This window comes from Cervus elaphus, chromosome 14 (genome assembly GCF_910594005.1).
Source record: "Cervus elaphus chromosome 14, mCerEla1.1, whole genome shotgun sequence".
Taxonomy (NCBI): Eukaryota; Metazoa; Chordata; class Mammalia; order Artiodactyla; family Cervidae; genus Cervus; species Cervus elaphus.
Window position 1 is genome coordinate 73,281,585 of NC_057828.1, and position 26,318 is coordinate 73,307,902.

The window sequence follows — 26,318 nt, forward strand, 5'->3', positions numbered from 1 at the left end:
CATGCCCTGTGTTAGCCACATCCCTAATAGCTCAGGGACCTTTGGCTTATTTCCTGCATTGCAGGCATCTGAAATCTAATGTCCAGACAAAGGAAACCTGTATCTACCATTGAACTTCAGCTTGAAAAAGCACATAGAATAGGGAAAGCTGGATGTAATGATGGCACTTCATTTGTTTGAAGACTCCATTTAGCAGGGGTTGATTTTACCTTGTGAAGGAAATTGCCAGCCTGTATACCATCACATCACTTAAATGGAGGTCACTTATCTAGCAAATCCATTCAGAAAGGGAAAGTGGGAGGAAGCTAAAAAGGCCTTTAAGCAACTGGCTAAGTGAAATGGTAATAGAGCATAAGTTTTTACCTCCGAAGAGAAAGAAATCCTCTTGTTCTCAGGCACGGCTAATTTAGTTTTGATCTATCTTTCTTTTTAAAGGTAATTCACCAAGCGTGGTTGTCTCTTTTCCTGATTTATAGTTGGAGAACACAGCCCCAGAGCAGCGCATTACATGAGATGGGCACACGGGGAACTACAGATGATTGACTTAGTGGTTTAGGAATTGTGCTTCCTAACTTCTGTGGTTCTTGTTAGCTCTGAAATTCTTTGATTCTGTGATTCAAATCATCAAGAAAAAGCTAGGTTGCACAGCTAGGTATGCACAATTTTAGAAGATGGGTTGTGTATTGTTGGGAAACCCATGCCGCTGCTTCTATATCACCTAAGCCTTGTGGGCTGAGTGTGGCCACTCTTCCTTGTTGGTGTCACCTGAAGGCCTGGAGGGGGACATGCTCACAGGGTCCACTGGCAGCCTTGTTGGAGGACTGGCCTTTGCAGCCCCATCGAGGGATGGCTTTTCTGCTCTTGCATTCTGTTAGTGTCCTGTGCCGTGGTTCACTCTACCAAGTTGGTGGGGGGCATAACCCATTCCTAGAGGGATAAACCTTGGTCTTCAGACCATATTCGGTGTGAGGTCCAAGAAAGTGGATGGTCCTGGCAGTTACTGCCTCGCTGAGGGTCAGTATTACTAGACAGGAGCTTCTACTACCCAGTTTTTTCCTAATTTTTTTTTTTCATGCTGCTTATTAACTCTGTTAGTTTACTTTTCTCTAAATGTGAAGAATGAAAAGTGAAAGTCTTAGTTGCTCAGTCATGTCCAACTCTTTGTGACCCCATGGACTGTAGCCTGCAGACTCCTCTGTCCATGGAATTCTCCAGGGAAGAATACTGGAGTGGGTGGTCGTTCCCTTTTCCAGGGGATTTTCCTGACCCAGGGATTGAAACTGGGTCTCCTGCATTGCAGGGAGATTCTTTACCATCTGAGCCACCAGGGTAACACTTACTAACCTTTTTTAAACTTATTAACCCTTCTGGTTTATTTTTCTCCAAATGTGAGGCATATGGAAATTAGAAAGAATTTGCAGAGTTTTATCATCTTGATTTTTTTCAACCTAGTTCTCTGTTTTCTTTTTTAGTGGGGGTGGGCAGGAAAAGGAGCTGCAAAGACAGTGGCTGACTTGCTGAATCTTTTCTTTCCTTAGCTATATCTTGGTTAGAGCATCAAATTGCACCCTTTTTTCTTGTTCAATTGGTGACTTTTTGTGATTTTTTTTTTCCTATTCACTTGTTTATTTTGTTGGGAATTAGGAGAGGAAACAGAATCTGTAGTCCAAATTTATTCTCCTGTCCTTCTCAGGAAGTCTCCCAGAGTTGTGTTTCTAAAATGCAGATTTGATTATGCAACTCCTTTGCTTGAAACCCTCCAGTGGCTCTCTTCGCCTTGTTTTTGGGATGAAGTTTAAATTACTTCACCTGGTCTGTAATGCCATGGTCTCTTCCATGGTCTGACTCCTGCTTACTTCTGTATATTATCAGTTGCAAATCTTCCCTTCAGCATCTACATTCCAGGCATACTGACCTGAACCGTATTCAGGTTCCAGAATTAACCTCCACCTCACCCCTGTGCCTTTGCAATGCTCCTTTTTTGCCTAGAACGTTCTTTTCACTCCTTTTCCCAGCTAATTTCCACATGCTCTTTGGATCTCATTTCTCCTTGCCTCTGGGAAGCCTGTCTGACCACTCAGCCCTGTGTGTCTACTGTTTGTATTGTAATTCCTGTGTAGGGTCATACTGTTGAGTAAATCTTTTCTGATGGCACACGTGTTTTCAGTGCGTGTGTATGTGTGTTTCACAGTGCATAGCACGGGGCTGGGTATAGAGCGGGTATTCAACAGATGCCTGTAGAATAACAAATACTTGCTCATCTAACTCGAGATCTTTGGTTGCTTTGCAGTTTTATGTACGGGGAGCTGACCGATAAAGATACCATTGAAAAAGTGCGGCAAACCTTTGAGAACTATGAGATGAATTCCTTTGAAATTCTGATGTACAAGAAGAACAGTGAGTATTCAGAACATTCTGAATCATACCTTGATGTGCGTGGAAGAGCATATCTACTTTTTCTCTATTGCTGTCCTGGGTTTTCTTTTCTCTCATCAGCTAAATGTTGTGGCTTGAAGCCATTGTGTACGTTGGACTAAATGGTTTGGATTGATGAGTTCCAGTTCTGCACAGGAGCATTTGTACTTCTCACTAACCAGTTAAGACTTCTTGATATCTTTTCTGCCAAGAGTTAGTGTTTTTCCTATTGATTTTCTTATGATGAGTTGCTGCTTAAGGTGCTTGTAGACTGTAAGGCTGTTTTGCTGGGAGAGAGGAGGTGGGTTAGATTCTCTGTCCAGTTCACCTCATATCTATCTCCCTCTAGCACTTAGCACAGTGGGTATTATCACTTGATTGCCCAGTTAAGAATTTCTGAATAAAATTTTGTTTCCCCAGTGACCCCAGTTTTTTATAAAAGACAGTATTAGTAGTCATATTGTTTGTATTGTTAATTTATATTTGTTTTCTCTATAATCACTTCTAAAAGTATAGTAATGAAGAATCTAGGCCAATAGCCATACACAAGTATAAAACTTACTTTTCTCTTAGAGTTTCCTATTGAGTTAGGGAGATGAATTACATTACAAGTATGAACAGTGGGCCATATGGAAGCATGGCAGTAACGGTGCAGGCGTGTTGAAGGGTGCTTTCTGTTTTTAAAAACACTATTTGCTTTGTAAAGAATCCTGTCCTTTATATATAGGATTGAACTAGGTAGGTCGTTGGTTCACTAGAAAATGTCCGGAGTGGCCCAGGTGGCACAGGAGGAAACGTGTTTATTTTGGTGGCATTCAGGATAATGTGTTTCACTCTGGAAAGCAAAGGGCACATGTGACTTTTATCCGGAAGGACCTGGGGCTTTTTTTTTCAGTCTGGAGCGCTGGAGCAGACAACTGAGAGGGCTTTTTCCTGGGTGGCCGCTGCAGATGCTGAGCCGAGAGATTATCTTTGAGCATCAGCGACTCTGCGAGGGCTGGTCCCGGGCTTTCTGTCTAGAGCTGCTACCTTGCTTATTTCACCCCCTCAGCCAGGAGATCTAGTTCCTACCCTGCTACCTCCCCTAGTTCCTATCTTGAGACATTTTGCCAAATAGGGCTGAGAGGAATGAAGTGAAACACGGTGACCGGCTCTATGCCATCCCTTCCTCTATGGGAACACAGCTCAAAGCCACAGCTCTTCCCAGGAGCACGCCAGCAGTGCCTTCTCACGGGAGAGGGGACTCTGCCTGTGTGCCCCGAAATAAGGGAGTGACTTAAAGGTTTCCCACGCTGGCAGCTTTGTGTTCTGAACAGCGTGGATTTCCTCACGTCACAGAATACTAATTGGGATCCCATGAGACGCTAGTGGTAAAGAACCCACCTGACAGTGCAGGAGATACAAGAGATGTAGGTTCAATCTCTAGGTTGGGAAGATCCCCTGGAGTAGGAAATGGCAACCCATTCCAGTATTCTTGCCTGGAGAATCCCACGGACAGAGAAGCCTGGTGGGCTACTATCCATGGGGTCACAAAGAGTTGGACATGAGTGAATGACCAAGTGTATATATGCATAGCATAGATCATAAAGACAATGCCCTGCATTTATATTTTGCTTCAGAGTTTTCACGCTTTATTAGACTACGCATTCAACTTGCTCAAAGTCCACTATACATGTTGGGCACTAAAGAGAAAGAGAGGGATACAAAATTAAAACCAAGGTAGTGATTCCATTTGCTGTTGTCTTCAGTGGACATATACCCCAATCCTATTGCACTAAAGTATCTCATTGCACTAAAGATGACTCTGGTATTTCCACTTCTGTCCCTTAGGCAGACAAGGCCTATGCATGGAAGCAGGTCAATGCAACTCATGTTTTTACCAAATTATCAGCATCTCTCCCCTCCCTGGAGGTTGTGCTGGGCTTACTGAGAGAGACATGCCAGTCCCTGGAGTGGCATGTCAGCCTGGGCACGGACTCTACATCATGGGTGATATGGAGGCATTCTCAAGGGTAATTGAGGTCCTATGAAACTTTTACCTTAGCTTTGATTTTAGAAAATACACTCAGTGGAAGGTATGACTCCACTTTATTTAAAAATGTTGATTTTCTAAGCCCAGTGAGGTAGGCGTGGTGGATGTCATCTCCATTGTATAAGAAGGTAAATTCCTCACTCAAGGTCTTGAACAGCCAGGACTTGGTTTCCAGTGCTTCCTTATGGCTATTCTCTCCAGAATGGGTTAGATTTAGTGGGGGCACAGGGCAGGACCTCTACACATGATGATGCAACCCTGCATAAGGGACAACTGGAAACTAGTTTGCTTGCTGAGTCCTCAGCATACCCTGACCTAGAACTGCACCTGTGCTGAGGGGTGAACTTCTCTTTTGGATTTACACAAGGATGTCCGGTGCGTGTGCAGGGGTTCCGTTCAAGGTTCAGTTTAGTTCAGTCACTCAGTTGTGTCCGACTCTTCGTGACTCTTTGGACTGTGGCACACCAGGTTTCCCTGTCCATCACCAACTCCCGGAGCCTACTCCAACTCATGTCCATCATGTCAGTGATGCCATCCAACCATCTCATCCTCTGTCTTTCCCTTCTCATCCCGCCTTCAATCTTTCCTAGAATCAGGGTCTTTTCAAATGAGTCAGTTCTTCGCATCAGGTGGCCAAGGTATTGGAGTTTCAGCTTTAGCATCAGTCCATCCAATGAATATTCAGGAGTGATTTCCTTTAGGATTGACTGGTTGAATCTCCTTGCTATCCACGGGACTCTCAAGAGTCTTCTCCAACACCACAGTTCAAAAGCATCAGTTCTTCAGCACTCAGCTTTCTTTATAGTCCAACTCTCACATCCATACATGACTACTGAAAAAACCATAGCTTGGACTAGATGGACCTTTGTTGGTAAAATAATGTCTCTGCTTTTAAATATGCTGTTGGTCATAGCTTTTTTTCCAAGGAGAAAGTGTCTTTTAATTTCATGGCTGCAGTCACCATCTGCAACGATTTTGGAGCCCCCCAAAGTAACGTCTGTCACTGTTTCCACTGTTTCCCCATCTATTTGCCATGAAGTGATGGGACCAGATGCCATGATCTTAGTTTTCTGAATGTTGAGTTTCAAGCCAACCTTTTCACTCTCTTCTTTCACTTTCATCAAGAGGCTCTTTAGTTCTTCACTTTCTGCCATAAGGGTGGTGCCATCTGCATACCTGAGGTTATTGATATTTCTCCTGGCAATCTTGATTCCAGCTTGTGCTTCATCCAGCCTGGCATTTTGCATAATGTATTCTATATATAAGTTAAATAAGCAGGGTGACAATATATAGCCTCAAGGTACTCCTTTCCCAATTTGGAACCAGTCTGCTGTTCCATGTCCAGTTCTAACTGTTGCTTCTTGACCTGCATACAGATTTCCCAGGAGGCAGGTCAGATGGTCTGGTATTCCCATCTCTTTCAGAATTTTCCACAGTTGTGATCCACACAGTCAAAGGCTTTGGCATAGTTAATAAAGCAAAAGTAGATGTTTTTTCTGGAACTCTCTTGATTTTTCTATGATCCAGCAGATGTTGGCAATTTGATCTCTGGTTCCTATACCTTTTCTAAATCCAGCTTGAACATCTGGAAGTTCATGGTTCATGTACTGTTGAAGCCTGGCTTGGAAAGTTTTGAGCATCATTTTGCTAGCGTGTGAGATAAGTGCAATTGTGCAGTAGTTTGAACATTCTTTGGCATTACCTTTCTTTGGGATTGGAATGAAAACTGACCTTTTCCAGTCCTGTGGCCACTGTTGAGTTTTCCAGATTTGCTGGCATGTTGAGTGCAGCACTTTCACAGCATCATCTTTCAGGATTTGAGATAGGTCAACTGGAATTTCATCACCTCCACTACCTTTGTTCGTAGTGATGCTTCCTAAGGCCCACTTGACTTCACATTCCAGGATGTCTGGCTCTAGGTAAGTGATCACATCATCATGGTTATCTGGGTCATGAAGATCTTTTTGTATAGCTCTCTGTGTTTTCTTTCCACCTCTTCTTAATATTTTCTGCTTCTCTTAGGCCCATACCATTTCTGTCCTTTATTGTGCCCATCTTTGCATGACATGTTCCCTTGGTATCTCTAATTTTCTTGAAGAGATCTCTAGTCTTTCCCATTCTATTGTTTTTCTCTATTTCTTTGCATTGATCAGTGAGGAAGGCTTTCTTATCTCTGTTTGCTATTCTTTGGAACTCTGCATTCAACATGGGGCAGAAATGGATGCAGATAGTGTTGGCTTCTTCCTAGGATTCTGTTCCTTGCTGCAACTCCTCCAAATCCTACCCTCTCTTGAGGAATTTAGAAACTTTAAATTATTTTTTAAGTATGGGAATTTTACAGTTGTACCAAATTCTGTGCCTTTTTTCCAATAGCTTCTTATTGACCAACTAAAATATACCTCAGAGATATTGTAGGTTCCATTCCACAAATTTTGATTTCCCAGTGCATGTAAAACTTATGTTTACACTATAACTGTAAACATAACTGTTTATTAAGTGTGCAGTAGCATTATGTCTTAAAAAGTTCATATATCTTCATTTAAATTAACTAATTAATTTATTGCTAAAAATTGCTAACCATCATCTGAGCCTTCAGTGAGTTGTAATCTTTTCGCTGGTAGAGGGTTTGAAATACTGCAAAAAAAATTACCAAAATATGACACAGAGACATGAAGTGAGCAAATGCTGGTGAAAAAATGGCACCGATAGACTTGCTCAATGTAGGTTGTCACAAACCTTCAACTTGTTTAAAAAAATTCAGTATCTGTGAAGCGCAATAAAGTGAGGTCTGCCTGAACTCTGTTAGACCCTGGGCTTGTTCCTAGGAATGCGGTGATGAAAAGACAGACCCAGCCTCGGCTCTTCCAGTGTTTGCAGCAGTCAGGGGCAGCATCCGTAGGATAGAGCTGTAAGTGTTTTGATAGCAGCACACCTGGGGATTGTCCCTTCACTCCCAACGTAGGAGGTCAGGGAGGGAAGTCTTCCTAACAAGCAGGAAATCCATGGAGAACCCAAAGGGTAGTGCTGAGTTAGGCAGAGAGAAGGGCAGGGAATATCCCAGGCTGATGAAAGGAATGTGTAGATAACAACAGCAGTGAGGGAGCACTGAAGTTTGAAGAGACATTCAGAACAGTGCTCCTCAGACTTTGATGTGTATATGAAATCACCTGCAAATCAAAATTTGTATATTTCTATTCAGACAGGTCTACCAAAGGGCCTGAGATTCTGCTCCAGGTGTTGCCAGTGCCACTGGCCCAAGTATCACATTTTGAGTAGCAAGGACAGAAAACAGCCACAGTGAAAGCTGACTTCCATGCCTTTCTCTTTTATGGCACCCAATGGAGTGCCTGACACAGAAGGTGCTCCACCTGAATTGATGGATCAATATCTCTTGAATAAATGAGGAGTCACCAGTGAAGCTGGAGAGGTTGGGAAGGGTCAATGCAGCCACATTTAAGACTTTAGAATTTATCTTAAGGGTAGAGGTGGTGGGACCAGAGAGTGGGGTGAGGGGCATTGAGGGGTTTTAAGCAGGGTTTATTTTTTGTTCGGTCACTAAATTGTGTCCAACTCTTTGCAACCCCATGGACTGCAGCATGCCAGGCTTTCCTGTCCTTCTCCCAGAGTTGGCTCAAACTCATGTCCATTGAGCTGGTGATGCCATCCAGCCATCTCATCCTCTGTCATCCCCTTCTCCTCCTGCCTTCAATCTTTCCCAGCATCAGGGTCTTTTCCACTGAGTCAGTTCTTCACATCAGGTGGTCCAAGTATTGGAGCTTCAGCTTCAGCATCAGTTCTTCCAATGAATATTCAAAGTTGATTTCCTTTAGGGTTGACTGGTTTGATCTCCTTGTGGTCCAAGGGACTCTCAAGAGTCACCTCTAGCACCATAGTTTGAAAGCATCAACCCTTTGGTGCTCAGCCTTCTTTATGGTCCAACTCTCACATCCATACATGACTACTGGAAAAACCATAGCTTTGACTATACAGACCTTTGTCAGCAAAGTGATGTCTCTGCAGGGTTAATTGTGTATTAATCAGATTTTCATTTCAGAAAGACAACTCCATCAGAGAGTGGAGATGGAATACAACATAGGAGACAGGAGGTGGGGGACTTGTTAGGAATCACCCCAGTGACAAGATGGTTGTGGGCTGCTGGGGGAGGGATGGGGAAGAGGCAGTTGAGATAGAGAGGTATCTAGGGAAATGGGAGGAGGCTGAGTGTAGGGACTTTGCTGGTGTTGCTTTCTGATGGGCAAGTATCTAGCACACAGTCCTCCTGGAGGAGGCGCTTGGCACGTGTTTACTGAGTCACTTTAAAGCAACCTGATATTTACCAAGAAACAAATGGCTGACCAACGAGTGACTCAGAGCAAGCACTTCAGAGCCAAGGAGCAAGCTGTGTGAGGCTGAACTGACCAGCAGTGGCCTGGGAGGAATAGATTGAACAGAAATGGATGGGAGGAGGGGAAGGAGGAGGCCGAGTTTGCAGCTCCTTTCACAATTTGTAGTTCAGAAACCCTCAGCATTTTAAAGCTGTTCAAAGTCCCCTGAAGAAAAAGTCATTCCTTTGAGATTTTAAAATGTGAAATGTCATTATTTAAAGGAATTTTTTTCTCTGATATTTAAATTGGTGATGGGTTAGTCTCTAAGTCATGTCTGACTCTTTGAAACCCTATGGACTGCAGCCCACCAGGCTCTTCTGTCTGTGGAGTTTCCCAGGCAAGAATACTGGAGTGGTTGCCATTTCCTTCTCCAGGCGATCTTCCTGACCTAGGGATCAAACTCGGGTTTCTTGCATTGGGGGCAGATTCTTTATGGACACTAGGGAAGCTGGAGAACACATATGAAGGCTTAAAGAGGAAAATCAATCACCTCAAAGACTCCAAGAAATACTGCTATACCTTACACTTTTTGATGTTTCGTCTTGCAGATGTTACATAATTAAAACTTTTCACATGTATGCAATATGAAATCATACCTTTAATCTTTTATCATGAAAATGTCATAAAAATATCCTTAAAAAATTCCCCATAAGTATAATTTAGAAGGAATTTTATTAATACTTCCTTTATTGTTGGATATTTATGAACTGTAAATTTTCTTGATTAAACACAATGCTGGCATGAAAATCTTTGTGCAAAGGTATTAGTTGACATTCTGAAATATTTCCTAGAAGTTGAAAATTACTGTGTCAAAGAATGTGAACTGAGACATTTTGCCAAATAGTGTTCCAGAATTGAACCCATTTCCAAGTTCACTTGCAGACTGTGAGTGTCTGACTCATTGAACTGCTCCAGCATTGAATATTGAATCATTTTAAAAGATCAAATTGCCTACAATTACAGTTCTTTTTTTGTTTAACAAGTATTTTTAACGCAAGTGCGACTGAAGTTTTTTTTATTTCATATCCATTTAAAATTACTTTTTATATTAATTGTTCAGATTCTTTGCCATATGTTCCATTTAACTCATGATTTTTCTCATTGATTTTCCTCATAAACTTTTAATAAATTGGTTTGTGCCACCCCCCAACTTTCCACCCCCCATTAGTATTTGCAAGGACAACTTTGTAGAAAAGATCTACTATTGACAGGCATTCATGTTCTTGTTACCTTTGGGGGAGTTGGGAATAATTATCAGAAGGCTTCATGGTGTGTTTTGGAATGAGTGTGTGGAATACTATTATGTATCTTGGAGACTGGCTTATTTGAAAGGTTTCTATCTATTGGGCAGTCTAATCAGTAAACCTGGGCCTTTTGGTATTGCTATATATTTTGTATCGTTCCTTAATTCATTCTCAGTATGCGGGATAAGTTTCTTACATTAGTGACAATCATCATTCATGAACTCATTTAGCAAATATTTAGGTGGTCATTTTTGGGCTCGTCAGTTAGTTTCTCCATTTTTCAAGGAAGAACGTTAAGAAGTATTAGCCACGAGTGAAGGTACTCCACCCTCAGGCCAATACTCCCCAGCAAGTGACTTACTCTGCAACTCCTGGTGTGACTGGAAGCCCGGGTTTGGAAGCTGTGGATCAGCTTGTCCAGCAGAGAAGCGTGGGAAAAGGCAACTTAGAGCCAGGAGAAGCTGCCTGCCAGTCCTTACTGTTACCTACTGCAGGCCTGTAGGTTTGAACCAAAGAGATCCACATGTGAGAAGCTGACTCTGCCTTGAGGGGGTGGCGATCTAGTTGTCAAGACAAATCATCTCTCGCCTAGTTTGCCAACAGATTGTCTGGTTTTTTTTCAATTCGTTTTTGACTGCTCTGGGTCTTCATTGCTGCGCTTGGGCTGCCCTCTAGTCACGGAGCGCAGGCTTCTCATTGTGGTGGCTTCTCTTGTTGCTGAGCACTCAAGGGCATGCACGCATTTCAGTAGCTGGGGCTCCTGGGCTCAGTAGTTGTAGAGCACAGTAGTTGCCCTGAGGCATGTAGAATCTTCCTGGAGCAGGAATCGAACCTGTGTCCCCTGCATTGGTAGCCAGATTCTTTACCACTGGACCGCCAGGGTGGTTACCACTGTGATCACCACCAACAGATTGGTTCATTTATTTATTCAGTACTAGAAGCTGTTTATATATAAGGGATATTGATCCTAAATCACACACATATTGAAAGCCAGTTTGCCTATTAAATTTTTTCTCTTTAATTAAAGACTTTTAGAATACCATATCTGTTGTTCAGTTGCTCAGTCATGTCCGACTCTTTGCAACCCTACGGACTGCAGCATGCCAGGCTTCCCTGTCCTTCACCATCTCCCATCTCAAACTCATGTCCATAGAGTCAGTGATGCCATCCAACCATCTCATCCTCTGTTGTCCCCTTCTCCTCCTGCCTTCAATATTTCCCAGCATCAGGGTCTTTTCCAATGAGTCAGTTCTTCCCATCAGGTGGCCAACGTATTGGAGTTTCAGCTTCAGCATCAGTCCTTCCAATGAGTTATCAGGACTGATTTTCTTTAGGATGGACTGGTTGGATCTCCTTGCTGTCCAAGGGACTCTCAAGAGTCTTCTCTGACACCATCTTTACATTTTTTTCTCTTTGATTAAAGATTTTTAAAATACCATATGTAAATTTAAAAATGTTTGTCAATCTTTTTCTTTATGGTTCTAACCTTTATATAATACTTAGGAAGCTCTTCTCCTTGCCTAAATAATAAAAATATTCTTCCATTTTCCCTTCTGGTACTTTTATAGCACTATTTGTTATCATCAACATCTTTCTTTCCAATTTGAAATGCTCTTTTTTAAAATGCTAAAAGCTCACATTCATGTATTTGTGTCTCTCCTCTTTTTTTTCAGGAATCTTTTTGTAACTTATTAGCTCTGTGAGTTTGGTTAAAGTGCCTTCCCACTTGGGTTCTCCATATTTAAATTAAAGATAATGTCACAGTAGCAGTGCCACCTCACAGAGTTGTGAAAAGTGAACCATGATGTGTCAGGGTTTGGCCCCATTGTAAGCACTCAGTAAATGATATTATTGTTTTCATTTTTGCTTGTTTTAGGGTCACTGCCATTGGCTCCTAATTACTATAGTAAGTAATCCCTGTCATTAGTTTTCTTTTCAAAAATTTCTTGGCTGTTCTTCCACCTTTATTTTTCTACTTGAACTGAATGTCAATTCATCAAGCTCTGAGAGAAACAAATGAAAAAAGAAACAATTGATATTCTGATTGAAACTGCATTAAATTTATATATTAAAAGAAGAGGTTTGACATCTTACAGAAATGAATCTTCTCACCTATAAACAGTGTAACTCTCTCCTTTATTGAGGTTCTGTTTTTTGCTCTTCAATCAAATTTAAATTACATCGAGGCTTAAGCATTGCATTTTCTAGCTTTTCCCTTGTTATGGTTGAGACTGGCCCTTTTCCTTATGAACAGGTGAAGGCAGCTTTGGATTTTCATTAAACTCCTTAAGAAACATTCTCTTTTACAGTCATATAAACACCCCTGTGAGGTGAGATCGAACATTTCAACCTTATAGATGAGGGAAGAAGGGAGGGAAGTAATAGTTTTATATATCCATGTATCAGGCATTTCCACTTAGTCCAAAGTCGATCTTATGGCTCAGTGGGTAAAGAATCCAACTGCAATGTGGGAGACCCGGGTTAGATCCCTGGGTTAGGAAGGTCCCCTGGAGAAGGAAATGGCAACTCACTCCAGTATTCCTGTCTGGAGAATCCCATGGACAGAGGAGCCTGGCAGGCTATAGTCCATAGGGTCGCAAAGAGTCAGACAGGACTCTGACACACTAAAGTAGATCTAACGTAGATCTCCTCCGTTACACCAAAGTAGTAAATCTACTACACTAAGGTAGATCTAACACACTAAAGTAGATCTATTTTCCCCGTCTTACAAATAAGGAAACTGATTCTGAGGGAAGTTCAAGTGACATGGCCAAAGCATACAATAAGTGAAGACGGGGCTGAGACAGAGAGCTTGGGATTCTGAATGAGATGTCCTGAAGACTAGTGGTCACGACTTCCCCTATCCTCTCTCACCTTCTCACATTTGTCATTTGTCTCAGTAAAGTTAACCAAAACCCTGTTGGTCTGTTTCCTGGGGCAGACTGCCATTTTCTAGTTTCTGGACTCATCCCAATGGCTCAGCACGGACAGCCCTTCCCAAGAGCCATTCACAGTGGCTTGGGGGATTCTGTTGTGTTTGAATGTGACCTGGGGCTTCCCAGGTGGCGCTAGTGGTAAAGAACCCATGTGCTAGTACAGGAAACATAAGAGATGTGAATTTGATCAGGAAGATTTCCTGGAGAAGCGAATGGCTCCCCACTCCAGTATTCTTGCCCGGAGAATCCCATGGACAGAGGAGCCTGGCAGGCTACAGACCATAGGGTCTCAAAGAGTCAGATATGACTGAAGTGACTTAGCACGCACACATGTCATCTAAATTTGAATGTGGCCTGGATACCCGGCTATGGAAAGTACCTGAAAGGATATCCAGGGTCGGAGGGAGACTGATGGAGGCCAAAAATCCTGTCATACACCTGCACCTTGCTGTTTTGTTATCTGACTGTTGCGGTTGAGAAGCTCTATAGTGAGATTAGGTTGTCAGGCTCATTAGTGCACAACGCAAGGGAGCAACATAAGGGATGACCATCCCAGAGTGGCCAGAGGAGGAGCCTGACCTGGAACTGCCCTTCCACTGCGCATCCTCAGCCAGAAAGGAGCTGCAGCCTTTGCCATCAGTGGGATCTGTTTCTCCTGGATTTGTGTATTGATCTTCCTTTAATAGAAAGTTTATTATTGACCCTTGGTTCTTTTTGCAGAAAAAAGACATTAAGTACTTGCTTTTTTTGGTTTTCCCATGGTAGCCACTTGGGTGAGGAGGCAGAATTTTAACCTCTTGATGATTTTGTGTGTGGGTGTGTGTTATTTGTGCATTCATTGTCTCTCTTGTATCTTGAGGGAATAAATCCTGCTCTAGAATCTGGGCTCTAGAAGAGATTCCCAGAGGCCAACTGCTCAGGCCTCTGCCCCCAGACAGGTCTTCATCTGAATGGAGACAAACATTTCTGAATATACCCTGGGTGCATCTGGAGGGTGTAAGGGAACCTGAGTGGGTGGGGCTCCAGGCTCTGGATATTTCATGTTTGCTTGGAAGAACTGTTTCCCATATTGAGACTTTGAGTAATGTTTCATTAGCTAAAAATGCTTTCCTCTTATGAAGCGAAAGGTTAAAATGACTGGTCTGTGCTACCTAGGAGGGACTCATATTCTCTTTTGGAAAAATTTCAGAAATGACAAATTTGAACCCATTCTTCTTGCTTTCATAGATTTTTTGACTAGTGATAATCTGGGGGAGAGAGAGAGGCGGGTCTGAGTAACTGTGAAGACAATGGAAGTAGGATTTCTTTGAAATTCAGTAGGCATTTCTAGAGCTTGTTGTGTTTTCACAGCTCCAGGCTGGCACCTCCTGGAGCTGAGCAGCATAGTCGCCTCATATGACTCCATGGGTAACATTGCTCTGGATGGCGCTGGACTAGGGATGCAGGACCACGAGACACGAAGAGATCAGGTCTCCTGCCCTTGGAGTTCGTTGTCATTGTTCATTGCTAAGTCGTGTCCCACTGTTTTGCAACTCCATGGACTATAGCCCACCAGGCTCCTCTGTCCATGGGGTTTCCCAGGCAAGAATTCTGGAGCGGGTTGCCATTTCCTTCTCCAGGGGATCTTTCCGACCCAGGGATTGAACCCATGTCTCCTGCATTGGCAGGCGGATTCTTTACCATGAGCCATCAGGGAGCCCTAAAGAAATAGTCCTTAGCTGTTAAGGTTTGACGGGGGTCAATGCACAACATTTCCTTTCCCTGTCCATGATCAGAAGCAATTGAGAGAAATTCAGGCATTAGGAAGGTTCAAATATCACCTTGATGACTGGTAAATCTGATCCTAGAGGATGTATTTTATATCTGTGGGAAGGTGAGTTTTTAAAAGTGAATACTAGAATCAAACAGACTTATCCACCCAACACAGCTGTCTACTAAAAAAACTTAGCCACAGTCTGAAAATTGAGAGTTATTTTATTTGGTGGGAATGTTAAGGGCTCCAAATCCAGGGGTCAGAATCTCAGTAGCCCTGAGAAAACTGCTCTGAGGAGGTGGGAGTGGGAGTCAGGTTATATACAAGTTCACAACAAAGTGGGCAGGGAGTCTGACCATCAAAGATTACTGCTACATTGTAAGGAAAACCAAATATCAAGCTAAGCGATTTAGCTTTCTTTGTAAGAGAAGATGCAAGCCTCTGGGCTCACTGAATTCATTCCGTTCACATGTACCTAAGCTATCTAGGGCCAAACCCTGGCTTAAAAAAACTGTTTTTTTGTTTTTTTTTTTTAATTTCTCATATCCTGTCCCCCACTAAGCCCCCCAGCTCTTCAGCAATCACTGTTAGGGGTGACAGCATTTGCTGGATTGCAGGCACTTTTGGGAGCCTTGATTCACTCAGATGGTAAAGAATTCGCCTGCCAATGCAGGAGACCTGGGTTCAGTCCCTGGGTCGGGAAGATTCCCTGGGAAAGGGAATGGCTACCCGCTCCAGTATTCTTGCCTGAGAAATCCCATGGACAGAGGAGACTGACAGGCTACAGTCCACGGGGTCGCAAAGATTCAGACACGACTGAGTGACTAACACTTTCATTCACTTATGGTGGCTTGGAACTGCTGATGGCTGTAACATTTCTTGCCCACCGATACAGTGGCTCTTGTGACCTGGGAGATGTGGATTAGTGTCAGCAGTCTAGGTGGTCATAAAGATTAGATGGCACAGGCCCAGCTGGAACAAGTTCGCAGACACCAGGCCGGCTGGTGCAGCGCTGTGGAAGGCCCACAGGCGGCAGTTACGACGGGGCTGGTTCTGGGGATTCCAGCGAGACCAGGCTCCTGGCATGAGACAGCGTGAGTGGGGGGCCTGTCTTCTGACTTATTACTAGTTTGATAAATCGGGTGTGCTTTCTCATTTACCCAGCTGAAAGAATATAGCTTTTAGCTTAGTTTTCTTTAGAGCAAAAAGTAAAGTGTTTTTTTTTTTTTTCTCTTTGTTATATCAGCTAGGATACAACTGAGAGCTGTGTGTATGTAGGCTCAACTGGTATGATGATTTTTCTTGAGTTTCCTGTTGCTTAATTGAAAGTGGGTTAAAATCCACTTCAGGTTCTAAGGAGGATCCTGGGAGGAATAGTAACACAGACCTTCCAAAAACAGTGGACAATTCAGAGACCATATATTTCTTGATTTTGGAATTACTATGATTTTTTTTTTTCTGGTTGTGCCATGCATCTTGTAGGATCTTAGTTCCCCAACCAGAGATCCAACCCTGGCCCTTGGCAGTGAAAGCATGGAGTCCTAACCACTGAACTGCCCAAAACTGATTTTCAAAACACATTTTTCTTAAGGTGACATTATGGTATATTCTAAGAGTACCCAGAAACTGGTAGGTAAAAAGGGAAGGGACAATAGAGGTTTAAAATTAACTGTGGATGAATATATAGACAATCAAAATTTAAGGAGAACTTAGTCCTGTCTGATCCATTTGCTGCCTGTTTGACCATACATGGTGGGGTTATTCATGGTGGGGTTATTAACTTAACTGTTAAGTTAAATTGATTAATCCTAGTGTTAATCAGAGATATCTATCTGTGTCATATAGTAGAGAGTTTGTTGTGACTGTAGGCAGAGACCTAGGTGACCAGTTGAGAATGTATTTCCATCTGCTTGCTGTCTCCTAAAATAAAATAATAAAGGTAAAATGCTGAGCCCAGTGCCTTGTGCAAAGGAAGCTTCTCTAAGACTTAACAACATGGAGAAATATCTACTGTATTTTAATTTGAAAATGGTTATAGAATGGTATGTAAAGCAGTATCCCAGCCAAATAGCTGTTCAGTTCTTTATTTTTTTCCATTTATTTTTATTAGTTGGAGGCTAATTACTTCACAACATTGCAGTGGTTTTTGTCATACATTGACATGAATCAGCCATGGAGTTACATGTATTCCCCATCCCGATCCCCCCTCCCACCTCCCTCTCCACCCGATTCCTCTGGGTCTTCCCAGTGCACCAGGCCCGAGCACTTGTCTCAAGCATCCCACCTGGGCTGGTGATCTGTTTCACTATAGATAATATACATGCTGTTCTCTCGAAACATCCCACCCTCAACTTCTCCCACAGAGTCCAAGAGTCTGTTCTGTACTTCTGTGTCTCTTTTTCTGTTTTGTATATAGGGTTATCATTAACATCTTTCTAAATTCCATATATATGTGTTAGTATGCTGTAATGTTCTTTATCTTTCTGGCTTACTTAACTCTGTATAATGGGCTCCAGTTTCATCCATCTTATTAGAACTGATTCAAATGAATTCTTTTTAACGGCTGAGTAATATTCCATGGTGTATATGTACCACAGCTTCCTTAGCTGTTTAGTTCTTATAAGCCAGATGGTGTTTTAGGAATTAGGTGCAAGAACTGGAGGAAGTGAATCTACCATTGCTTTGTTGGCCTATTTAGTTTTGTTACACAGGAGAGGTTGGTGCATCTTGCTATGATGTCCTCAGTAGATAGAAAACATCTATTTCTGTTCCTTCTTTATTTTTTTGGGGAGCCAGAGACTAATTTTGTGCAGATATTTGTCCAGAGATACAAGAGTAGGTGACCTGTCTGAGAGGTCAGTCACATGAGCCCAGCCCATCTTTTCCTCCTGGGGTTTAGGACAGTGCTTTGGGAGAGCCCATTTATCCCTCACTTTAGCCCAGGAGCAAGGTTTGGAAGTTGAAACACATTCACCGAACCTTCTAAAGCACTAAGTCATCGCAACCCAAACCCCTCCGGAGACCTCCCTTTCTGGGGAAGCCTTGGCTGGGAGAATTGTGGTGATTTTCCTCCTTTCTTAGTGTGTCCTCGTTTTGCATCGTGTTGGACCTTTGAGATTTTTATTCTGGGGAGAAAGACTTAGAAACGTAGTTTCTAGCCCATGGTCAATTAAGCATTTGAGTCACAGTGATGGGTTTCCCAAACCAAATTTTGGCACCGGAGCCTTCAGTAATGGAAATTTGAGTTCTGTGGTCTGCTGACCATGGATGGCGCCACCCAGCTGGCCTGCACTCCTTGCTTGGTCTCTATATGCCCTAAGGTAAGTCTTTAGGTCTCTGTACCTCAGTTACTTCTGTAAGATCAGGAGGCATTTCCAACCCATTTTCTAACCATTTGACAAGGGTTACGAAATCTGTACTTACAGAATTATTTGAACAGGAGAACCTCCCCCACTGAGTAGTTACTATGAAACTTTTATTCCAGCAAGAAGAAAAATTAGTGGTGTAAAACCCCAGAACCTGAAGGAATTAAGCCATTCTAAAAGTGAATTGATGTTTGTGCCGATTCGTTCCCAAGGCCTTATGTAAGTCCCTCTAATGAGAGTGCAAATTACTGACCAACCTTTTGGTATTTCTTTCAGGGACACCTGTGTGGTTCTTTGTGAAAATTGCTCCAATTCGAAATGAACAGGATAAAGTGGTCTTATTTCTTTGCACTTTCAGTGACATAACTGCTTTCAAACAGCCGATTGAAGATGATTCATGTAAAGGTTTGTAATTCTGATTTGTACAAATACTTTTAAACCTTTTCTATTTTTTTGCCTATTTTTAATTTTTTTTTAGTGTGACTCTTTGTTACAGAGAATTTGAGGTTGCCACAGCAATCTCTGCACAAGGACCAAGATTTAAACTTTAATTTGTGTTGGGTAAAGCATTGTATCATTCTGGAATGCATTGAGGGAAAAGAAAGTGAAGAAGAAAGCTTTGGTTAGGAAGGCATTTTAATCAGTTTCATACCCCTGGAGATTAACCCTTTCCAAGTAGACAGAAGAAGGTAATTGGGCACCTCTGGTATCATTGGAACCTTTGCAGGTTTTCACATGACAGATGTCAGTTAACCAAATGAGTGGCTCATGACCACATTCATCTTACTTCTATATACACTTCTTTAAATTTGACTGAGTTCTAGCATTTTCCGAGTGCTAAAGCAGATTTTAGCACATCGCTACCTCTGTGGTTGATTAGGTCCGTGGCTGGTTAATTCATTGGAAACATGGCATTAATGAGGCCAGAGTCTTCAGTAACATTCCCATATGGGTCATTTAATCAGCTCTGGAACCACAGATTTTAGCACTCACCTCAGCCGTATCACATACACGTATTGTTTGAATAACACTGGGGACCGAGGAGAGGAGACGGCTCAGGATTTCTAGAACATCGATACTCCTGAAGTGGTCCAGCCCATTAGGCTGTCAAACCCAGAAGTCTGGAATTAGGACGTGTCAGAGCACTCTTTCCCAAGATAGCCAAGAGGCCAGGAGCTCTTTCTCATGGCAGTATTTCCTGGCTGGGTGGCTGATTTTCCAGTTCTACCTGAGACCCTGCTCCTTGCATTTTTCTGAGATGCAGCAGAGAGATAGGGGTGAAGTTCAGGGAGAGTAAAACTGGGGCATATTATCCTTGATGTGACAAAACCGTGATTGTTAAATGGCAAGAAAGGAAGAAATAAAAAGCTTTCCCTGGCTGCTCCCTCTGGGGCTGTGTCCTCTGAGGGTGTATAAAGTCCCACCACGTTTGGATGCGCATTTTTATAGAGTTCAGAGCACAATGCTACGCAAACCAGTGCATCCTTTTTTTTTTTTTACTATCTATAGCTCAGCAAATCAACGACAGCCTGCCTTTCGGTTTCAAGACCAGAGCAGATGTAAATAAAGTCTCTCCACTTCTCTCAGCCTCCTGCAGTCTCCTTTTCTCCTGCAAATTTGTGATTCCCTGATTTCTGGTTTCTGACTCGAAGATTTCTCAGGGCAGTGGCTATCACAGGGCGATAGACTCACTCACGATGCATGTCATCCTGTTACCATCTAGAAAGGGCATTCACTTTTTTAACCGGGTAAACACATAAACAGCATTTTAAAGATAATCTGATATTTTGACACTTATTTTTGCAAGTTTTCTCTGAAAAATGTGAACTAGGGGATGTAGTTGAGTCAGAACATTTTCTTATCACCACCACTGGAACATTTTCAGGTGACGAGAAGGGATTGTTTAGCAGGAGAGGCTGAATCAACCTAGAGCACCCGCCACATGTGCCTAGGGGTCCGCATGGCATTCTTGGGGAACCTGAAAGAAGAGACAAATCAGACTGATGCAGGGAGACTCACTGAGGTTTATTTTTCAGGCATAAAAATGCTCCACTTCATTTGTCCTGCCTCACTCATGTCTTTCCATTGTGGATAAAAGTTTTTGTGCACACACACACACACGCACACCCTATTCCCTGTTAGCCAAGGGAACCAGATATGAATTCTCTTTGTCTGTGAAGTACACAGGAGTAATACATGGCTTGCTTCCTAAAAATTTAAAATATACATGTGTGTGCACGCACACACAAGTACACACTCTTTGGCCGTCAATATAGGAATGCAGATGGTGGGTCATGTTTAATGTTTCCTCCAAGACGGTACTTTATAAACCTGCCCACTTCAAATGCTATGGCAGATATGTTTATACCTTCCCACACATCATGTCACCGTGCCTCTGACCCAAGTGGATACGGTGGTCTGTTTAGGACGAGGTCAGATTTTATATTAGTCTGTTGGTGATGGAAAAGCATGATAATTCTCCAGGCCTTATTCGTTATAAGTCTGTAAACTGCAGTTCTGGCTGCAAGGGTCCAATATAACGGTGGGAAGATGTCTTGTGGATGGAAAATGCACTGCTCTGTGACTGGGTGAGTCTCCTGACTTGACATTTCTCCTTGCAAGTGTTCTCATATTGCGAGATTCCAGCTGGTCCAGCTGGGCTTTCAGTGCAGCACCTCAGTTAGCATAAAAGTCTGAGTGTTGGTGACCCAGGCTTGCACAGAATTCATCTTTTTTAAAAGATTTATTTACTTTTGGCTGTGCTGGATCTTTGTTCCTGCACGGGCGTTCCTCTAATTGTGGTGAGCGGGAACGACTCTCGTTGTGGCGTGTGAGCTTCTCATTGTGGGGGCTTCTCTTGTTGCGGATCACGGGCTCTACTGCGTGCGGGCTTCAGCAGCTGTAGCAGGCGGGCTCCATAGCTGCGGTTTTCCAGGCTCTACGTCAGAGGCTCAGTAGTTGAGGTACATGGTCTTAGTTGCTCCATGGCATGTGGATCTTCCCGGACCAGGGATCAAACTCATGTATCCTGCATTGGCAGGCAGATTCTTTACCACTGAACCACCACAGAAGCCCATAGAATTCACCTTTGAGGTGGAATGGAAGGATGGATAATTGAAAACCCCAGAAAATCCCCAGGTATTTGCTCTTTGGCATAGCAATACGAGATGTTTTCCCATTAAAGTCAGCTATGCTCAGATTGTCTTTAAAATGACTTTGTTTTCTCTGATCGCTTTGTGCCTAACTTCAGAGCTTGGGAGTGGGATGCGTGCATCCTAACAGTAATTTGAGAAGCCAGTTGGTGCCTCACATTTTCCCATGAACAACCCACAAAGGGGAGAACACATAGGATCATTGGTGATAGACTGTTTTAGCATCTGACACAAAGTAACTGCCCTTTGGCCCTAAGCTCCAATCACATGTGATGGGCCCTGGGTAAGCTCTCTAAGCCTGCTCTTTTATTTAGTGTAAAAGTTCTCATGACCCTTTTCATGAATTATCTAGACCTGATTGCCTCATCTCCTCCTTCCTGTTCATCTTTTGGCTGTTTCCCTTGTTCTCTGATAAAAAAAAGTGCCCACAAATGGCATGGAGCAAGGGGGTGAAAGTCAAGCTAGCTTTGCTGTTTGGTAACAGCTCTGGTGTTATGTGTGGATGGAAATGTCCTGACTTGACATTTCTCCTTGGAAGTGTTCTCATATTGCGAGATTCCAGCAGGTCCAGCTGGGCTTTCAGTGCAGCACCTCAGTTAGCATAAAAGTCTGAGTGTTGGTGACCCAGGCTTGCACAGAATTCATCTTTTTTAAAAGATATATTTACTTTTGGCTGTGCTGGGTCTTTGTTGCCGCAAAGTGTATGCGCGCGCGCGTGTGTGTGTGTGTGTGTCTGTGTGTGTCTGTGTGTGTGCATGTGTGTGTGTTTGAAGGCTGAAGGAGAGAGTAGGTGGGAATTCTTGGTTGAAATGAGACTCAGGGATGCTCCGGGGTTTCATTTGTTCCCCATCTCTTGCTCTTCTGTTACTGTGGATCACTGGGAGCGGGCTGCAGGCTGTTTGTCTCTGTTGAATCCGCCCTTGTAAACCAGGCAAGTGCGTAGAGAAGAATTAGAGTGTAGGGCTCAGAGTTTTTTTTCCACATTGTTCACCCCACGATGAGTCACCCCTCTTGTTTGCTCTCTTACCTCACTGAATAATCTCACATTAAAGGAGCACATTCATTTTCAAAGATCCACACATTTACTTCTAAATTCAGGGTTAAAAATGAGCGAAGAGTGGACAACAAAATGAATGTAAAACTCTGAAGGAGATTTTTAAAGGGCAAAGATGTCGAGGATTCAGGGCTGAAGGCTCTGGCAAGCTGCCCTAACTGCTGACCCTTCTCCACGAGGCTTCACGTGGGGGTACATATGCGGTGCTCTCAGGGAAGAAAGAGGGTAATAGATATATAGCACAGGCCCCCTCCTCCCCAATAGTCACATTTTCTCTCTCTGTCCTTAGGATGACTGGAAGGTGATGATGTAGTGACTTCTGCTTGAAGAGCCACCCTAGAGTTTTGGCTGTTGGTACATCGATAGGAGAAAGGTCTGGGGGCAGGAAGGCTTGAGGACACCATGGCAGTGTCCACACTGCCTGTGGTCCCCCTCTGTCCTTTGTTCTCTGCTGGGTGTTGGGTTATGGCTCCAACTCCTCTAAGGGACCCCGTGACTCGTCAGATTAGGATGATCCTGGCCTCCTAGCCTCCACCCTCCCAGGGCAAGGGTAAATACTTTAAGGAGTCCTCTGCAACTTCTCTTCCAAGTGTCTCCACGTGGTTTCCCAGGGAGGGGCCTCTAGGTCTGCGTTTCTAGTATCTCTGGACTTGCCCTGGGAGGAGCTGGAATTTCAGCTCATCTTAGAACCATCTCTCCTGGCCTAGGGAGGATACAGGGATGTATGGGCTAAAGCAGCCTAGTGGGGGACTCGTCCCAGTTGAAGCCGGTAGCCAGTGTGGGCTCAAGTAAGGGAGAGAGGGTTGTCCTTACTGAGAATGGAGAAAAGACTCGGTGAATACTTTCTAGCTGCTTGTTAGATTGCAAACTGCATTCCCCTCCTCCTGTCCTCCGTTCATGCTTTATTTCCCCCTCCTCACCCCTCTCATCTTGCCTGATCCTGTGATGCTTTGATCTTCTCATAACACCCCCAGCCCTACCTGCCATGTGGTGACCTTTAAGACAGAGCTAGAAGAACCCTGAGCTGGGGATTTCTTCATCTGAGCTCAGTTCCCTGTTGAACTCCCAAATGGGATATAATTGGAAGGGTGGGTGCAGAAATACCTCCTAAAACTGAACAGAGTTTATAAAATGGGCTACTTTTCCTTTGGGACTTTATGTCTACTGGAAACCCAGATAGAAGTAGGACAATGGGAGAAAACAATTTGTTCTTCATCCACGTTTATTCAGCATACACACTTACTGGGTGTCTTTGGGGATGTTTAGCTTTATGATCGACGCTGACCCTCAGGAAATGTAAGACAGAGACCCTGCTCCTTATAGTCTATTTAGGAGATGGGCAGACAGGCAAGCAAATAAGAACAATAAAGCCTAACCAATAATCTAATGGGAGCCTGCCTAAGGCAAATAGGGGTACATAGGTGGGAGCTGGCTATTTGGCTGGGGGTAGGTGGTATCAGGGAAAGGCTTCCTTGAAGGCAGAGGGTCTCCCAGCTGCCTTATTTTCCTTGTGGAAGTGACCATGTGGTTTCCCTCAACAAGATCACCTTAAGCTTGATTCTCATTGAGTTATTCTCTCCCAGTTGGCCCCTCGGACAATAGGAAATTGAGTTTTTCCAGCAGTGATTTTCCTGATGCTCTGCTGTAAGGGACATTGTTGGTCCAAATGGTACATTTATCTTCTACCAAACCCATTTGCTTCTCTTCTGTGTTTTCTTAAAATTTTTATTGGTGTATAGTTAATTACAGTAATATGTGAGTTTCAGGTGTAGAGCAAAGTGATTCAGATATATTAATACATGCATGTATATACATATAAACTCTTTTTCAGACACTTTTACATTATAGGTTATTACAAGTGAATGTATTTCCCTGTGCTGTACAGTAAATCCTTGTTGTTTATCTGCTTTGTGTATAGCGATGTGTGTCTGTTGATCCTACACTCCTAGCTCCTCCCTGCCGTCCCCTTTGGCAACCATAAATTTGTTTTCTATGTCTATGAGTCTGTTTCTGTTTTGTAAATAAGTTCATTTGTATCATTTTTTTTTTTTTTTTTTAGATTCCGCACATGAGTGATGTCATATACTTGTCTGTCTCAGTCTCACTTACTTTCTCCCATGTTTGCAATCTTATTGCATGGCCATCACCCATTATGGCTATCACCCATTATGGCTATCAGCCATATTGCATGGCTAACCGGGGACCCAAAGGCCACTTGGATCGCCTCCTCTCTCCTTCTGCAGTCATTGATTCTACCTCTGCAGCTGTTTTCAAATCTCCCTTTGTCTCCTGGCTCAGGCCACAGCACTGGTCCAGGCCCTCATTGTGTCTTGCCTGGGATTCTGACTGCTCGTCTATCTGTTAACCACTTCCACACTGCCATTCTCTCCTAAAATACCCGCACCATATTTGAACTCCTTTACTGGATTCCCTTTGGATTTCAGGTTGATGTTCAAATTTGTTAACTTGCCGTCTAGGTTCTCATAGCTAAGTTCTTCTCGGTCTGACCCTTGACGACCTCTTTAGCATCACTTCAGGCCACTGCCTGCATTCTCTTCCCCTCTGCATGCCATGCACCATTCATCTAGCTGTTTAGAAGGTCTTCCTTGTCACTGACATGTTACCCTGCTTTATGATTTTTCTGCCTTCGTGGGTGCTGTTCCTTCTGTGTTGGATTTTCTGTATTTTCCTTCATGAGTTCAACTGGCTCCTACTCATCTTTGCAAAGTTTGCTCTAGTATCACTTCCTGTGGGAAGCCCTCCCTGAAAGCCCAGCCTGGATTTGTTATGCCTTCTCTGGACAGTTTTGGCCATAGCATCCTGTCCTCATGTGTTATAGAATTTAGCTTACTATATCATGGTTTTTAATTTACTTATCAGTCTTTTCTACTAGAATACAAGCCCTTTGAGGCCAGAATCTGTACCTTACTCATCTTAGCAACCCTGTTACTTGGCACTTTGATGGTACATAGTAGTTCTGTTTGGAATTAATATGTGAATGAATGATGTTCTTCCATCTGGCTCAGCATGATTCTTAATATAAAGTGTTTAGAGCCCAGAAAGAGCGACATGGGGTGGCACTTGGGAAAGGACTTGCTGCCTCCCTTCAGAAGAGGCAGGCTGCCTGTCTTGGTAGAGGTGTGATGGAGGGTTTCCTGCTGCCTGTCCGTTTCCCCATCCAACACCCACTCACCTTCCTGTGCCCCTCACAGTCAGCTGAGAGCAGAGAATCAGGGCTAGAGTGAGGCACTAGCCTGGGCCTGGGGAAATGCACCAAAGTCCAGGAATCTTTCTTTTGATGTTTCTGCCATGCCATCGGATGGACCAGGACCCCAAGCCCTGCCAGGCGGGGTCTGGGATATCTGCCCTGCCAAGTCCCTCTTACCATTGGTCCCAGCGTGTAGGTCGCGGTGGAGGTGGTGGTGGTGGTGATGAGTAGGACTGAATGGGGAGGGGGGCGGTGAAGAGCCCTTGCTGTTGTTTTTGTGCACAACTGTTTTCTCACCACCTGAAAAATAGACTTCCTTCTCCTCTTGAAGAGCTTTGCAGAATTCATTTCCAGCTTTGTTTTGAGCTGAAGGCTAGCCTGACTCCGAAAGAAACTTTAAAAACTTCTAGCCCACGATTCACACAAGCGAATTCCAACGAGCACTTTCATAAATGGCCGATTTGGGGGAAGATGTCAAAGGCCCCTGGAGAGTCTGGGCTGTCCCCTTCTGTCAACACTAGCAGGACTCCCTGCAGCCCGACCACCATGGGCCTCTTTTCACACTGACCCCAGCAAGTCCCATTTCTCTACTTAATGGTGTTGGGATGGATGAAAATGCCACTACCTTTTATTATAGTCCAGAACTTCTGGAAGAGATAAAAAGATCTGATTTGCTATTTTTGCTATGTTGACAAAAATGTGTACAGATTATGATCCTTAAAGGTTGTGCAGAAAAAAAAGAGCCATCATTCTGCTTGACTCCATTGTCCTCTG

General features: G+C 43.4%; 1 protein-coding gene across 2 annotated transcripts in view; it reads left to right on the forward strand.

The window, feature by feature from the left end:
- Positions 1-26,318, forward strand: part of KCNH1 (potassium voltage-gated channel subfamily H member 1) — a 406,833-nt gene that overhangs the window by 32,566 nt on the left and 347,949 nt on the right. For both annotated transcript variants that reach the window (XM_043924426.1, XM_043924427.1), the window contains exons 3-4: positions 2,291-2,397; positions 18,407-18,535. In XM_043924426.1, the coding sequence (XP_043780361.1) occupies positions 2,291-2,397; positions 18,407-18,535 (236 nt within the window). The remainder of the gene's footprint in view (positions 1-2,290; positions 2,398-18,406; positions 18,536-26,318) is intronic.